Source organism: Neofelis nebulosa, chromosome 12 (genome assembly GCF_028018385.1).
Source record: "Neofelis nebulosa isolate mNeoNeb1 chromosome 12, mNeoNeb1.pri, whole genome shotgun sequence".
NCBI classification, from domain to species: domain Eukaryota; kingdom Metazoa; phylum Chordata; class Mammalia; order Carnivora; family Felidae; genus Neofelis; species Neofelis nebulosa.
In genome coordinates this window covers 77,058,324-77,076,069 of record NC_080793.1, presented here as the reverse complement: position 1 = coordinate 77,076,069, position 17,746 = coordinate 77,058,324, and the positions used below count along the sequence as shown (strand labels likewise).

General features: G+C 47.8%; 1 protein-coding gene across 7 annotated transcripts in view; it reads right to left on the bottom strand.

Moving 5' to 3' along the window:
* The window catches only part of PRUNE2 (prune homolog 2 with BCH domain), a 274,101-nt gene that overhangs the window by 74,039 nt on the left and 182,316 nt on the right, over window positions 1-17,746 (bottom strand). For all 7 annotated transcript variants that reach the window (XR_009251811.1, XM_058695657.1, XM_058695659.1 and 4 more), the window contains exons 7-9: window positions 15,709-15,867; window positions 5,533-12,097; window positions 4,413-5,178 (exon numbers count right to left, since the gene is read on the bottom strand). Coding sequence is in view for 6 of the 7 variants with exons in the window: in XM_058695657.1 (XP_058551640.1) it covers window positions 4,413-5,178; window positions 5,533-12,097; window positions 15,709-15,867 (7,490 nt within the window). In the remaining variant the exon portion in view is untranslated. The remainder of the gene's footprint in view (window positions 1-4,412; window positions 5,179-5,532; window positions 12,098-15,708; window positions 15,868-17,746) is intronic.

The following is a 17,746-nucleotide window of genomic DNA, read 5'->3' as shown; positions in this document are numbered from 1 at the left end:
AGCAAAGTCTGAAGTTTCTCCAAAAAGAGGGAACTCTCTTCAAGTCTGCAACAGAGAGACCCTGCCTACGTTTCTGGCCTGCTGTCCTGCAGAATTCAGACTCCAGACTGCAACCACTCTTGCTTGAGGTTCTAGCCTGCTGGCCTGTCTGTCCTCCATATTTCGGACTTGCCAGTCCCTAAACCTTGGTGAGTGGATTCCGATTCCTTGAAATGCTTTTCCCTCTGTCTCTCTCTCGATCGATAGAGAGATATCTATTATTGCTCCTACTGGTTCTGTTTTGCTGGAGAAACCTGACTTGTACATAATCACGTTGCCCTTTTTTTCACATGACACCCTTGCAACCCTGCCTTCTTTAAAATAAACACATAAATGGCTCTTCATTTTAAGAAAACTGTGTTTGTTGCAGACGACTGTGCCGATGTTCTCTGTGACCACATCGGGAAGATCAGGCATACCCATCCCTGTCTAGGGAATTGCTGTGCAATTCTGAGCTGGCGGCTGTACTGCTCGAGCGTGACCGGGGTGTTGGCAAAGTCTCTGGGAAGAGGGAAGACTGGGCCTGGGAACCAGAACACGGTGCTGAAAATCTCAAGGGAGAGTTTCCCTCCCACACTCATAACAAGTTTTGTTAACAAGAGGCAGTCAGAGGAGTACAAGGGGAAAAGCCACCTCCTAAAGCTTCCTTGAATTTTGGCAATGTGGCTTGCTGCTCTCAGAACGGTGTGGGAGCTGAGTGAGGGGGTGCAGCTGGGGGAGGGGAGGGCTAGAAGCCAGTTTGTGGCTGAAACGTCATATTGCATACACTATCAGCTCACTTCTGTGGGGTTTTTTTTTTAATATTTATTTTTGAGAGAGAGCAGGGGAGGGGTAGAGAGAGAAAGAGGGACAGAGGATCCCAAGCAGGCTCCGCACTGTCAGCACAGAGCCCGAGGTGGGGCTCGAACTCACGAACCATGAAATCATGACCTGAGCCGAAGTCAGACACTTAACGGGCTGAGCCACGTAGGCGCCCAATTTTGAAAACCCAATTTTTTTTTTTTTTTTTCAGGACAGTCTTGATCCTGTCCTATGATCAAATTCTGTGTCAGATGTTTCCAGATTTTTAGTTGGAAAAATAGGACTATCTTATATTGCTTCTGGGATTACCTTCCTGTGTCCATGGTTTCCTTCCCCTCACTCTTTCTAGCCAACTTGGCTGACCTCTCACCCTCTTCTTTGCTTTTCCAGATTATGACCTTCCTCTAACACCTGTCCCGAATTACACCTCTTATGGCCACAGTATGACTTTGCTGGGCCTTAGGCACTGTTACCTTCATGAGCTCCTTCCTTCAGTCAAAAAAAATCCAAAACTTTTATTTTACACCTGCATTGGTAGAAAAAACTATAATCCACACAGGAATATAATCATTTTTTTCTTTAGGTTTTAAAAGCATTTCAGAGTCTCGCAGGGGCCCTTTAACGTATCGAGCATTTCAGAGTTTTGCAGGGGCCCTTTAACATATCGGGGCCCCTGGACACTCTGCCTCCTGATGCTGTTGGATAACAGGCCACCCCTTATTCCTCCTCCACGAAAGCACCCTGTATAAATGCCTCTCCTCTTTTAATTCTGACAGAGAGATGGAGTGAGAGTGGGGGAGGAGCAGAGAGAAAGGGGGACCCAGAATCTGAAGCAGACTCCAGGTTCTGAAATGTCAGCACAGAGCCCAGCGCGGGGCTCGAACCCACAAACTGTGAGATCATGACCTGAGCCGAAGTCAGATGCCTAACCGACGGAGCCACCCAGGCACCCCGATGCCTCCCCCCTCTTAGTTTACTAGCATTGGCACACACCCTGGACACAGAAAGATTTAAATTCAAATCCCGGCTTCTTCACTTTCTAACTGGAAACCACAGCAAGTGATTCAACTTTCCGAACATCAGTTTCCTTCCTTGTGTGATTCCTGCCATGGTAATAGACAGGTAATATACAGGGCTCGGTGCTCCCTGACAAGTGCTCGTGATACATATTTATACATGTGTTGGTCATTAACTATCTTGATTTACATGTTACACTATTAGCCGCCTCTTCAGCTGTGTTTAATTCCCTTAGTAAACTGTCACCTCCCATTGGGAGTAAGTTTTAGCCCAGGGGTTCTCCAACTTAAGCGTGCGGCAGAATCACCTGTGTTAAGGCACTGATGGCTGGACCCCACCTCAACTTCTTGGTTCAGGAAGAGCCTGGGGTGGGCTCAGTAATTCGTATTCCTAACGAGCGCCAGGTGATTCTGAGGCTGCTGGGTTTATTTTTTGACTTCAGTAGTCGCTACCCCCAACGTGGGACTTGAACTCATGACCCCAAGATCAAGAGTCGAATGCTCTACTGACTGAGTCAGGCAGGCACCCGGAGGCTGCCGATTTTAGGACCCTACTTAGAGAATCACTGTTTTAGACAACTCTGCACCCTCTCAAAACCTAGCACAGAGGGGAAGCTTTTAAATACATTGAGAGTTAACTATTTTACGCAAAAGGTAATACAAATGCCAGCAGGAGATCCTGCCCCCCTCCCCCGGTCGTGAGAAAATGTTCATTACTGCAGGGGCTGAGCAGAAAACTATGAGCCGAGAAACTGTATTGAAAGAAAGGGGGGGTATGGTAACACCGAACAGGGTCATCTGCGGGGTTGCGGGGACACGTGCAAAACGCAGACGAGATGCCAACCACAGCTCAGCCAAGCCCAGGCTGCCTGAGTTCTTAGCTCAATCTAGAACAATGCCAGCAGGGCTGCTGGGATGCATCTGCTACTCTCTTTCAGATAACGGATCTGGGGTCTCTCGGGAAGGAAATAGCTTGACAGGGAGAAAGAAAGATGAGGCCAACTGAAGAGGTCTGGGTTTCCGAAGCTGCACTTGAAGACCAGCTTTGAACTCTTTGTGGCACTTTCCCAACCCTTACTCTCTACCCCTGCTGTTCCTTCTTGCTTTTTGTATTCCTTTCATGGGGAAATGTCGTTTGTGAACACCACAGCTCTCCCGGACACAGTCTGTTTACACACAAAGTAAGTGTTCACACAAATGGAAACTTGAAGAAAGCCTTGAGATCCTCCAGCCCAACCCACCAATTTTATGCATGACGAAATCTGAGCGTAGGGTTAATCCTAAAATACATAACCAGTCATGGCAGAGCCAGGCTGGAATCTGGATTCTTCGACTCACAGTGAGTACAGGTATGCATAGTTCTTTATACTCCCTAAATGAGTAGGAAAAAGATACCTTCTTTTCCACTGTATTTTAATTTTTTTTTTAATGTATATTCATTTTTGAAAGACAGAGAGAGAGAGCACAAGCAGGGGTGGGGCAGAGAGACAGGGGGACACAGAATCTGAAACAGGCTCCAGGCTCTGAGCTGTCAGCCCAGAGCCCGAAGCGGGGCTCGAACTTACGAATCGCGAGATCATGACCTGAGCCGAAGTCGGACCCTCAACCGACTGAGCCACCCAGGCGCCCCTCCACTGTATTTTTAAAGAGGAAAGATGACCTTCCCCTTTACTGGTCACATTTTCCCTTTTGTCCCTGGGAGCAAGAGGGCTTTATCGGGACAAATGAAAAGAAATGAATGACCCTCATTGGTATCAACAGGGCCTTGGAGCTTGAGGACATAGATCACATCCTGTTCCCTGCTATATATCCACCAGCTGCCCAGAAACTCGCACGAAGCAGAGGCTCAGACACCATATGATGAACGAACGAACGAACGAACGAACGAACAAATGAATCACTTGTTTGCCAATCTTCCAGCCAATTGGGGAGTGAGGGTTTCCCACTGAGATTTTTGAGCCTGCTGAGGCGTCTCCTTAGCCCCAAGGAGTCAGGTAGGTATCGCAGAAAATCAGAAGTGCCTTTTATGTAAGATAGGCAGTGTGTCTGCTGGCAAACTATTGGCTTTGGACGTGAAAAACCTTTGAAGCCCAGAGGGTTCACTCATTCTTCCAGGCGCCCTCACCAGCGTGTGCAAAATAAAGGGAATAATACCCAACGCCTCAGGGGTGTTGGAAATATTAACTGAGATACTGTGAGCAAACTGCCCTCCCCTTTCTGGTTCCAGATCCCCATTTAAGAGTAAGGTAAGAGTAGGTAAGATAAGGTAAGGTAAGGTAAGAGTAAGGTATTGAGTAGGTGGTGTAAGAAGGATTGGAAGGGTAAGTACAGACTCTGGGTGGACACTGAAGGGGCTTTTTTGGCTAAACACACACACAAAGTATCATTGTCTTTGTGGCCACGTAGCAGCTGCTTCTCCTGAGGGTTTGCAATACATAGAAGCAAAGCTCCTATCATCCACGTATTCTTCGTATTCCACAGGCCTTCACCATTTCCCCAGTTTTCGAATACGATGTTTTTCAGGAAAAAAATAAATAAATCTAGCTTTCTGCTTACCCATTCGGTCTCAGCTTCCTCGTTCCGGGCTCAAGAAACTCTGTCTCCTCCTCCATTTCCGTTTCAAGGATCATGTTTTTCTGAGAAGGCTGTGGTGAAAGCATTTCCCATTCATTGTCATGGGCGACAGCCTGCAGCATAACTGCATCCGGGTCAGCCCCGCCGCGGCTCTTGCTCTTCCGCGATTGGCTGCCCAGACCAGAGGCCTCCTCTAGGGCTAAGGATTCCAGAGGCTTCATGCCTCCTAGAACTTGCATCTGGGGACCCTCGCCCATGCCACAATCAGAGGTTGACTCCACAGCTTGGCCAGCCCATCCAGGCCCTGAGTTCCTAGCTTCCAACGACTGGTCACCAACCTCGCTATGGCCCAAGACCATCCAATTCTGGTCTTGCCCAGGGCTTTCAAGAGCCGATCTCTTCTCACCTTGGGGAGACAGTCTCTCTGCGGAATGATCTCGTCTTTCATTTAAAGAGGCAAGCTGACATGAATCCGGGAAGCCGGCCAGCTGAGTTCCTGGCATCTCTTCTTCTTCAGAACCTAAGTGAAACTCGTCTAATTCAGATGTGTTTTCTCTTGCCTCGCAGGCCTCTGGCTTTGCGGGTGAATTTTCTTCATGGTTGACAAGTATGTAACCCATGTGTGCCGCGTGATTATCTTCATTCCTCTCCGTGTACCTTTCTTCCCTGGATTCTGCTGTTACCTGCTCAGGCCCTTGGGTCGGAATTCTTTTTTCTTCTTCCAATTCTGATATTCCCTTGCTGGCACCTAGAAGTAGAAGGTGAAGGAGAGAAGAGGAGAACAAGCCTTCATGAACACATCATGAGATGTGTGATCTTTGCAAATGCCCCATCTAAGGAGAGAGAAATGTAAGAACTTTTTTAGGGGTTTTTTTTGTTTTGTTTTTTTGGAGAGCTGTTTCATTTTCTCATAGGCTCTGAGAAAGGTATTACAGGAGCAGCAGACATTATGACTGCTGTGACACAGGACTAGGGGAGGCATGCATTGCAAATGAAGTTAGTTCCTCTCTTCCCCGCGTTGGTAGGAAAAGCTCAGTTGACAAATATGTTAATTGCGTGAAAACAGCAGTTTCTGGGGGTGGAGGAATGGGTTGTTTCTTACCATTTGGTGGTCCTACGTCTCCACCTGCTGGTGAATCCGAATTATCTGTCTCTACTTCCCAGTCGATGTTGGACGGAGACAACTCAAGGTTGGGGTGGGCTCCTGCTGGCAAAGAAACGGACTCGGGGTCTTCATGAATATGCAGGACAACCAGTTGTCCAGGCTGTCTGTTGGGGGTCTCGGCGTGGTTTTCTTTGCTTTTTTGATCAGGAAGGGCGGAAAGCAGCATCTCGGCTGCTTCGGCCCCTAGAGACTCATCCTCTGGAGACTCGGCTTCCTCTGTTGTTTTGACACCAAGGGTAGGTTCTGTGAGATAGGACAAATCAAAGGGGGGTGTGTAAGGTGCCAGCGAATGCTTCAGGGTGTCTTCTTCCAAGGGAGGGTCACCGCCATAGAGAAAATACTCAGGCTCTTTCATTAAATCTTCATCCATATTTTGGCCCATGACATCATATTCGAAATCACCCCACGAGGCTTCAGACGAACAGACCTCTTGCTTCCCTGCATCCCCGTCAACTGGCGTTTCTGGATTGCCCTCAGATAATGTCAATTTACTCATGTCATCTATTGTGCCCGTGGATGTGTTAAGACCTGAGGCATCGCTGAAGCTGTGGTCAAAGGCAGCTTCGCTTATGTCCAGGCAAGTGTCTGAAGCTAACGGGGCGTCAGGAACCGTGGCAGAATTCTCAGTAGCAAAAAGTTGCTCCTCGTCCAACAAGGCTCCTGCATCTGTCTGACTCTCAGGAGAGAGGCCCTCTGACACCAACAAGCTGTTGCTGTCCATCGTAGGCTCCTGGAGAGTTACAGAAATACCGGTCCCCACGTTTTCCATCATTGGGATTGTTCTGTCGACGAGTTCCAAAGCCGGTGCTACACCTGGGGCAGCAACTTTGTCTGCTGCTTTTAAACCTGTATTGCCTTCACCATTTATTTCAGAAGGTTCAGGAGAACCTCTGTGAGAGGCAGGCTGAGATGAGCCACTTATGTTCACTTGATCACCGATCGGAGGCAGTGGGATTACATTTTCAGAATATAGTTCTGAATCGTACGGGACAAATTCCTGCCCAGGCTCCCGATTGGGTTCTTCATCCATCTTTGGCTCGGTGAGATATAACTCACTGGCTTCCCCTTCCGGTCCCACTCCAGCCCTGACGAGCTGTTCAGTCTCTTGCTTTGCTTCATGATCATGGCATATATCAGGGCTGTTGGAAGCCTGAGAATTGCTGTCACGGTCACAGTGGGTCAGTATATCTGGATTCTCACCATCTGCTTTCAAACTGAAGGGCTGCTTAGCATCTATCCACAAGTCAGGCGAAGCTGAGGCCAGTTGCCCACCCTCCTGGAAGTTGCCATGTAAAATATCTGGAACAAATGTGCCTTCGGGGCTCTCCCTAGGAGGACAGACATCCCATTCAGAGCCCGACTTCTTTATCAACTGGGTGGAAGAACTGACAGCCGGGAAATCTTCTGAGGCAATGCTGGAATTTGTTATTTCACTGGGGTATGATTTTTCTTCTTCCCACCAATTTGTTTCCTGACACTCCACAGTCAAAACATTAGATATGACACATTCATTTTCATCTGTGTGAGTAAACGTTGAATCTGGCTGATCCCAGACGGACAGCGCTGTATTCTGACACTGCTGCTCTTGGGTAGGTGTTTCGGAAGTCAGCTGTTCACCAGCAGAAGACAAGAAGGTTTGCTCTCTAGCATCCTTTTCTTTGATTTGGTCCAATATCACAAGCTGGCCAAGCTGATCCGCTTCTGGGTCTGGCTGTCTCGGTTGAATGTTCCAGAGTTGCTCATGGGAGTTCTCCTCATTGCTCTCCAGAAAGGGTGACCGGTGTTCATCACCGAAGGGCTGAGTGCAATGCGTTTCCATGGGTTCAATATCACCCTGGGTGGGTACTCCCCAGGGACTCACTTTGTGGTATACTGAAGAATTCATCTCTAACACACTACTTGGGTTGGGCAATTCGCTTTCAAATGTGCTCTCCATCGGTCGTCCTTGTAGAGAGGCATTCCACCGCTCGGAGCACTCAGCTGAGAAGCCAAGTGTTTCCAGTTTGGAATAATTCTCATTCTTTGATTCGCTTTTGGGAGATAGCTGCCAGATGGTCTCTCCCGTCTTCCCTGTTTCTGGAGAAGATCTCATCTCTGTATCCACTGCTGTAACCTGTAGTTCGGTCTCCTTTAGCGGTGAGAAATTCCAGTGATCGGGGCTGCTTTGTTGGTTGTCACAGAATGGGTCTGGCTTGTTCTCTCTTGCTTCTGAATTGCCTACGTACGCAGGACACTCCTCAGACTTGGGATCAGCAGTGGCCAAGAACTTATTAGGTTCATTCACTGAATCCCAAGCTCTGGGGTCGCTCTGAGCAACTTGGCAAGTGCCCAAATGGACCTCTTTCTCCACTGACTCTTCATCACCTATGCTGTCGTCATCAGAACCTGAACTTGTTGAAATGAACTTGGCATCCTCTGGCTGCACGGTTTTAGGAAGGTCATGGTCATTTTTCTCCTGCTGGCTAGCCACTACATACCTTTCCTGATATGCCTCGGAATACTCAGAACATTTGCCTGTTTCAGGGCTGGATACAGAGGAAAAGGAATCACCATCTACTGAGTCATTCCAAATCTCTAAAAATTTAGGAACCTTGAGATCTAAGCTCTTTTCAAACCTGTCCATTCTGTTTTTGTCCAGGTCCTCCATTTCAGTAATTACTTCTACTTGGCCACCAGTAATAATTAGTTCAGATTCTTGGTGACTCTGTTTGCTCCAATCATCTTGATTCTGCTCCTGATGCCCCATATTGGGTCCGTGTTCCCAGGAAGGCAGTGGAGCTGAGGAATCATTTAGGCCAGGACTCGATGCACTCGAATGTGTATACTCACTAGAAATACTATCTCTGCGATAATTTCCTGATGAAGAAGCTCCTGGAAGGCTGTTTTCAGTACTCTCAACTTCAAGACTCTTAGTAATCTCAGAATTTGGGACATTGACCTGCACATCACTGTCTACAGAGCCATCCCAAATGTCAAGGCTTTGGGGACATTCATGGCGTGGCTCTTGGTTCACTCTCTCTGGTTCCAGAACGTTACACTCTTCAGTGCTCTCAAGACTCATTTCAGGTAAAGATACAGTTTTTGTTAAATTCAGCCCAAGCCCACTGGAAGTGTCAGTGGCGTCATCTGAATTTCTGTGATACGGGAGGTGCTTGTCACAGGTCTCTTCTGCCCGCAGGTCATTTGTGGACACTTTTGCGCGCACATCACAGGAACCTGGATTGTAAGACCCCCTCTCGTGCTCTAAAATCTCCTGGGGTTCCTCAGTCTGAGGGCTGGAAGGGACTGAGAGAGAGTTGATTTTGCCGGATTCATCACAGATTTCTTGATGTTCGGATGCAACCGGGGAAGAGCCTTCCCGGTCACTTTGCCCTTGTCCAGACTGCTCCGAAGCTCCGTCTGTCATCTCCTCCTCACGGAGGTGCTCCCTAGCAGTGGCTCCATGGGCTTCCTCCTCACCTTCGCTTTGTCCACAGCTAGGACCTCTCCATGGATCTGAGGGTCCAAAATGCCCTGGATTCTCAAAGTTGGTTGCCAAGGATGTCGCATCATGTGGCAGGGTTCCTCTGCACGTGTCCTGCTTATCAGGATCAAGGGCACCTGACTCACTGGCTCCAGAGGCTTCTAGCATGTCTGGGATACAACTGTCCTTAATTTTTTCTGATGAGTTGGGAGTTCCAGAAGGAGATTTGTGTTGTTCAGAATCTGTGACATATGAGGGGCCTGGTAACATTAACGAAGACATGTCATTATCTCTCATGACGGAGTCCCAAATACTGTTTGCGATCAGCTGTCCACTTTTTTCATTCAGTGTGTGATATCCATTGGCAGGAGTGTCCTTGCTGTGCTCAGAAGATGCGGGGAGTTCCCAATCCCCCTGACTTGCTTCCTGATACTCCACACCCCATGGCTCCAGCTGTCTCACTGAGAATCGGGTCTCCGGTTCAGCGCTTTCAGTCATGTATCCTTGTGCTTGACCTTCGCTGGAGATTGCCACACCCGCGCTACAGTCGTCCCAGTCCAAATCATTATCCATATCGGAGATGGTCACAGTGGACTGCGTGTCCTCCAGAATCACTCTGTTCCACAAGTCGAGGCTGTCAGGGGCCGCCTGGCGGGAGTTTGTGCTGCTGTGCAGAAGCGTGAGCTGTCGGTTTGTTTCATTGTACAGCTGCATCATGCTGGGGTCGTCGTAACTGGACAGGCTGCTTTCCCCGATGTCATCCTCCATGGAGATGTTCTTATCATCTGTGGGCTCCGTCCTGAGTAAATCCTTCTCGGAGTTGTAAGTGACATTTGTTTCCGAACTGTTATCTGCATCCGGTGAGCCCCACATTTCTAGGTTCCCGGGACCTGAACTAATTCGATTTCTAGGTGGCTGCTGCGGCGACTGGGGAGGCATTTCAGTCTCCCCTGTGGCAGAGTTAGCATCTTGTGACTCAAAACCTCCCTCTCTAGCAAATGGCTTGTTTTCTGTTTCTTTTTCGTCTCCAGCAAATGTTGGCGAAGTATAGGAGTCAGATGTGGAGTAGTTGGTATCTAAGGGGGAGGGCACCGAATCTTCCCCTACGTTGGATGCACTGTAATCGGGACATTTGTATAAGAAGGAATCTTCCCAAGGTGCCAGGACATCTGACCCTCCTTTTTTGATACCCTCCTCAAAAAGGTTCCAGGAGTCTACCTTTTCATACACCTCCCCCCTAATTTTTGGATCCAGTAAGCCATTCTGATCTTCCTTTGTCGGTCTGGAACTATTCCACGCGTGGTCCAGATCGGATCTGGGGTTTCCAGATATAAGGATATTATCCCTGGAGTCGTGGTTCTTCTTACCCCAGATTTCTGGGGGTGCTTCGTTATTTGCCTCACTGGGTGAATTGTCTTCCGAAGGAAAAGAAAACCCACTTTTTGCCATGGCCCATTCCCTCGGGTCCCTCACAGAAGGCGTCTCGCCGCTCGTTGGGTGCAGATTCCAGGTATTTGTCAAAGCTTTGGTGCCGTCTTCTTTACCAAACGCACTCCAGGCTGGGAATGACACCGCAGCGGCTGGTTCCCCACCTTCCGTGGGATTTCCCCAAGGCTCCGGCATCGCCGTGGGAGAGCGATCAGAACGCCACAAGGCAGCAAAGTCTTCGATCAGGTGGTGTGCCCCCTGAGGAGAAGCGCTGGGCAGATTCGATTTCTCTGTGGGCACGTTCTGAAACTGTAAGTGCTCCTCATTTTGGTCCTGAATATTACGGCTGCCCAGCCCAGGCTGACCAAATTCAGACTCCCAGGGACTTGACTTTGGGAATTCGAGACTCTTTGGTGGAAATATAGAATCTGAGGCTCTCCTGTCCACTGGGCTTGGCTTATGGTCTTTCCATGACTCGGGGCTCTGGAAGACAGACTCCTGTTCACTAGAACCCCATGTGTCTGCAATATCTTTAGAGTCAATTTCCAAGCCACCCCACCAGCTGCTGCACCGTGCGCGGGTCTGAGACGGCCCTATGTGACCCGTGTCTACTGCTTTTGGGGTCACATTTTCTGGGTAGAGTAGAGCTGGTCCTTCCGTGGATGGTGAACTTTCTACAAAGCTATTCATAGGTGTTGGTGGGACCCGCTTTCCAATATTTTTCAGCCTTTCTGGTGAAGGAGATTTATCTCCCACAAAAGCTGTCAGGCTCGCATTTCTTTCAGAGTTATCCTTGGGACTTTCTGGTCTCTGAACAAATTCCTCATCGAATTCCACAAGGTCGTCTTTGCCAGCCTCTGACAAAAGTGAACTGGATGAATATTTGGACATGTCCATCCCTGTGCCATTGATTTCTTTAGGCCCCGTCGGGGGTTGTCCTTCTGAGGAATCACTATTGGGGAAGAAGTCCTCTGCAGGAGAGTAGTCTGCAGAACGAGAACATGGTTGGGACTGCCCAGAAGCCATGGTTGCTGAGTCAAAGTTGAAGAGGTCAAAGGATTCCCTGTGTTCTCCAGACCGGGCATGCTCCTCCGGGACTGCTCCTTCGGGGATGGGACTATAGGAGTCAAACCCTGGGAGGAGGCCGTGGTGAGGCCCAGCACCTTCTCCCACTGGACTGTCATCACTGAGGAAAACCGAGCTCTCCTTGGATGAACGGCTGCTCCTAATGGTGGCCAACCCGCTATCTGGGCTGACGAGGTCGATGTTTACATCCACCTGCGCCTGGTTAGAATCGTTGAGATCTGGAGGGTTTTCTATGAAATTCACGGAGCTGGGCTGTGGCTCTACGTCAGAACCATACAGCTCCATGATCCCGGAAGATCCCTGGGACAGTGGGGCGCTGCCTGCCACGGCTTCCGTTGAGGACGTCCGGCTGTTGGAGACCATCTCTGGACACCTCCTGTTGATGACTTCCTTGATGAGAAGGAGCACCTGATCACAGGTCACCAACGGGTTCTCCTGCTGGTACACCAGGATCTCATCACAGCCACATTCAAAGGGCTCCAGCTCCAGGCAAGGGTTCTGGCTTTCTTCCAGTTCGCAGCAGATCTGTCAGGGAGGCACAGGGGTTTGTGTGAGCACTCAGGCACTCCTTGCATCTTCCTTAACTTTTCCTAATAGAAAATTGATCTGGGTTCATCCGTCTACAAAGAAGACCTCAAACAACGGAAAACTGCATAACGTAAGACACGGAAAGTCCCACTTACTATACCACCGGCTCTTTCTACAATCCCATCCAACTGGCTCTTCTCTGAACTCAAAATCCCACTGCTCAATTTTGCTTGCTTCTGAAAGTTACAGGTTAAGAGATTTCCACCATGTAAATCCTTTCCTTGTCGTAATACGAAACCGTCCTCCAACGGGAGTGCAAGTTAAGTTTGCAAAAAGCAGAGAGAATGCTGGTTGCTGAGAACTAGGGGAACACGTGTGAGAATAAGGGGCAATCAGGTGGACAAAGGGCTTTTGTTTAGGACCAGGCACCGGGGACCTGCTTTTGCCTCGGGAAGCCTCGTAAGGGGAAGGAGAACATAGGGAAGAGAAAGCTACCAGAGGTGGAACTTCCTAACAGCACTTCGGGGCCCCAACTGTCTCTTCCTGCCCCAGGGAGCATCGACGGGGAGCCTGGAACAGACAAAGCTCACCTGGGAGGCCAAGAGAACGTGTGACAGCTGGTGTGAGGCCAGAACTGGGCTGCAGCTCTATGATTTTTTTAGGAAATGTCAGGGAAATTTGGCACATTGGGCTTTTGAAATGGCCCCACGGGGTCAGTGGCGGTAACAACAACGATAGTAATAATATATTTGTTATTATCATCATCACCTAGGCGATGATGATAATAATAATTAACACTTGTTGAGTGTTTCCATATGCCAGGTACAGTTTAAAGGTTTTATGTGCATTATCTTCTCTAATCCTCAAAATAATTCTGTTACAAGGTAGGGATCCTTTGTCCCCGTTTTGCCAATGATCAAACAGAGACCCAGCAAGGTTAAATAACTTGTAGTTAACAACTAAAGGAGCTACGTTTTGAACTCTGCAGAGGCTGACTTTTCATCAACAGTGATCACGTGGACACAGAGGGATTGTCTAGAGTAGTCTTGACCTTGTTCTGCTCAGTGGAACCGTCTCTCACGTGATGGCTGGGGAAGCCCATGGGGAAGAAGAGAGGGAGGCAGGGCAGAGCTGGCTCAAGGGGGTCTGATCCCTTTACCTGCTCTCCCACTTTTGTCTGTTTTAGATTAACCAATTTTTAAACCGATTTGCTGCTAAAAGTGATTTGAAAACCACCATGGTGGAGGCTTAGGAGATAGAAGTCTGCCCCTAGGAAACCAGTGACCAAAGATAAATAGAGCTTTGGAACCCAGTGCAGACAAAAAGCACTGACAAAGCCACAGGCTGGTGAGGCAACGCACAGATGTGTGAGGGTCAGGTCAGAAGGGAGGGTAGAAAACATCTGTAGCAGGAGCAGGGGCTCTTGCATCTTTGGACTGGAGAATGCACAGAGAGTCCGTGAGTACCTACGGTCACGTGCACTACAGCCAAGATGGATCTCTCGGGGGACAGAGAGTGACGATGTAGAACATGAAAGGAGTCAAGACTTTGGCTGTAGCCACCTGCGGATAGACCGGTGTCTAATCCGTTAATGAGGAAAGATTAGCGAGAAAACTGTTTGACATTCGTGTCGTCCGTATTATAATGAATCATGTAGGTTCTCATATTAGTTCTCAAATACACCCAGTTTGGCATTCCAGTGCCCTATTTTGATTAATTTTGTCTACCTCTTCTATCATTTCCAAAATGTTGGGTTAAAAAATTCAGTTGTCAACCGAGAGGAGCTGGCTAATTAACCAGTCAGAATTGTCGTAGTCGGAGACAAGCCAACTTTGATTAAAGCATTAGGTCACCAGCTACTAAACACTGGGCACCAAATAGGTATTTAGACAGGGACTAAACCTTTTTACGTATGACCGAATAGGAGTCCTAAGCAAACACCATCCACAGGAGGACTTGCCCTTCTTTGGGTGAAAAAAGATACGCTCTTTCTCTTTTCGGATTTAGTCTAGAAGACAAACAGATACGGGGATCTTTTAAAAGGCCTTTTGTGGTCACGAGGGATCAAAGGTGCAGCACGGGGAATATAGTCAATGGGATTAGTGTGCCAGAGTTATACTTGTGAGCACAGCATAAGGCATGGAGTTGTGGAACCACTAGGTTCCACACCTGTCAACTAAACTTAAGGCAAAAAATAAAAATAAAATAGATAGCATAGAATAGAATTAAAATGCAATACGATACAATACCATGCAATAAAACAAAAACAAAATAAAATAACACGCCCTGGGTGGGGGTGAAGGGGGTCAAAAGGCATAAGCTTCCGGTTACAAAACAAGTAAGTCCTGGGGATGTAATGTACAGCATGGCCACCATCGTTAAAAATAGTGTGCTGTGTACTTGAAAGTTGCTAAAAGAGGAGATTTTAAAAGTCCTCCTCACACAAAAACCTTTTTTTGTAACTGTGTATGGCAATGCATGTTAACTAGACTTCCTGTGGTGGTCACTTCAGAATATACACAAATATCGAATCATTATGTCGTACCCCAGACACTAATACAATGTTGTGTTTCCATTACACCACAATTTTTAAAAAGGGCCGAGGGGCGCCTGGGTGGCGTAGTCGGTTAAGCGTCCGACTTCAGCCAGGTCACGATCTCGCAGTCCGTGAGTTCGAGCCCTGCGTCAGGCTCTGGGCTGACGGCTCGGAGCCTGGAGCCTGTTTCCGATTCTGTGCCTCCCTCTCTCTTTGCCCCTCCCCGTTCATGCTCTGTCTCTCTCTGTCCCAAAAATTAATAAAAAACGTTGAAAAAAAAAATTAAAAAAAAAAAGGGCCGATATTTACTTCACTGCTGATTTTAATTAGGCGATTTTTTTTTTTGTAATATAGCAATAAAACTAAAAACTAAAACTCTGAAGGAAAGCATTGCAAATGAAACATTTTATCAGTCAATGGCCCAATGTGCAAAATACCCCCAACATTTCTTTCTTGTTCTTTGATAGTATTTTGTTTGATTTTTTTTTTTATTTTTCAATGTTTATTTATTTATTTATTTATTTTTTCAACGTTTTTATTTATTTTTGGGACAGAGAGAGACAGAGCATGAACGGGGGAGGGGCAGAGAGAGAGGGAGACACAGAATCGGAAACAGGCTCCAGGCTCCGAGCCATCAGCCCAGAGCCTGACGCGGGGCTCGAACTCACGGACCGCGAGATCGTGACCTGGCTGAAGTCGGACGCTTAACCGACTGCGCCACCCAGGCGCCCCAATGTTTATTTATTTTTGAGAGAGACAGGGTGAGCAGGGAAGGGGGCGAGAGAGAGGGGTCAGAGAATCCGAAGCGGGCTCTATGCTGACAGCACATGGCTCAATACGGGGCTCAAACTCACGAACCGTGAGATCGCAACCTAAGCCGACGTCTGGCACTCAACCCACTGAGCCACCCAGGCGCCCCTACCCCCAACATTTCCTAAAACTCCCTCTCCTGGGCCTTATCTCTTGGGTCCATTTCTCTAGGCCACCAGTGCGTTCCCACGTTCCACCGCGTGTTGTGACAGCCAGCAGGTTAGGAAGCAGTGAAATGGGCCCGAGTGAAGGAGGTCCTTACCTGACTGCACAGCTCGAGGTTCTGGGAGTACACGGCAATCTGTCGTCTCGGCTGCTCTTCCTCCGACAGGTAGCTGGCCAGGAGGATGAGGACGTCAAAACCGAACTTGTCTGCAAATGCTTTCAAGTCGCTGCTGATATTGCTGTGAAACGTACAGTTCTGAAACAACAACAGGCAATTTGATATTAATGCCAACTGCCTCGCTTTGGGGAGTTGTGCCACCAATCTGTCCGGCGTTGCGATATTTCGTGACAGATATTCATTATCAGACACAAGCAAGATGGACACACAAGCTTGCAAACTCTCATGCTCGGGCTTAAAATGACCTTTGCTTGTTTGTTTTCCCAACCCGGGAAAGGAAGGAGTCTTGGCCCTTATTAAGGTAGTTCAGACAAGGAACAAATATCTCAACAGGGTTTGTTTCCCCTAAAATATTTCTTTGAATGTTAACTTCGTAAAAACTACTTTTCCTTGTATTGTTCCTAGGATGTAGTAAAGGCTGCTGACTGTTATTACAACCTATCCCTAGAAAAATAGGAGGAAGTTGTTGTTCTTTATTTGTAATTGTTTCCCAATGATTATTACAACGCCAAGAAGAATCCCTAAGGATGAATCTAGCTGAGTTAATGGTATGCTTTTTATTCCAGGGTAGAAGTCTGGGAGATTTATGGAAGGACTCTGACGTCACGTCTTCTTGCTCTAAGAGGCAGCTAAGAAGGAATGAATAATTGTAGAAAAGGAATGAATAATGGTGCTACAGAGCACCCAGACCTGTGGCTCACATCACCTTCAAAAATGTGCCCGTCTCTTTGAGGTTTATGAACTGCAGTGATAACCACTTTGTTGGCAGAGTCATCTCTCTTTCTTAAAGAGCAGTAGAGACCGTCGGTTAGGCATAATGCCTGGCACATACGAGCTGCTCAGAAAAATGTTTTTGAACGACTAGAGAGACTTACCCACAAAATCTGCCTTTGCTACATAAACCTCTATCCAGCATATATATTCGATCATCATATACAGTCTGTTACGCTACTCAGTGAAAATCACCACCACGTGCACTCAAGAGATACAAAGGACTCTGTTGATTTCTGTTCTGTTACAAAAGTCATCAGCACTATGCAAGCCGCTGGCAAAGTATCAAAGCAATGCAGAAATACATAGCATCAGAAGTGAAAGAGCCAGGCACCCCCTCCTCAGCCACTTAGGGAGAGCTAGGCAGGGCACCGCACGTAGGTGCAGGTATTTTCCGCGCCCAGATTACTGTTTGTATGTGGTAGCTTCTCGAAACTAGTGGATTTCATATTTGTGCCTCAGATTATTTACCAGCCGCTTAGAATATCTGTAGCGCATGTCATCTGTAATTCTGCTGAGTTGAATCTCAAGGTCTCTGAGGCCCCTGAGAGGCCACATGAGACACCTGCCAGATGTGCTGGCCCAGCCCGTCACCAGCGTCCGCACCTCAAGGAATGTTTGTTGTCTCCTTCTGTGGCAGCCGGCTCTCTAGGCGTCTCACCAGACCGTTTCACTTTTTGGTCACAAAGCGTTGCACAGGGGAACTCACAAAGCTCTCAGGATATATTGTTGCCGAACACTAAGGATCTATTGTACCGACTGGGTAATGAAATTCATGATGTTCAAATACAATAGCTTTTGGAAACATGGGTATCCAAAAGCATAGTGTCCGTTCCCATGCTTTTTATTTATTGTCCAAGTGTCATGATAACAGTCTTTAAACAGAAACTTAAAAAAAGTCCACTCACTCACAATAGAAGTAAATATTTAAGATATTTTTTAAAGTTGCACCTCCTATTATACACAATGTACATTCAATAGATGAAATTATTTCAGATCATCATTATCCCTCAAGACAACCTCCGCACTGAGCTTTCTGCCATCAAGAATTATAAAAGCAGACATTGGGGTGCCTGGGTGGCTCAGTCAGTTAAGCAGCCGACTCTTGATTTCGACTCAGGTCATGATCTCACGGTTGGTGAGTTCCGCGCTGACAGCAGGGAGCCTGCTTGGGATTCTCTCTCTC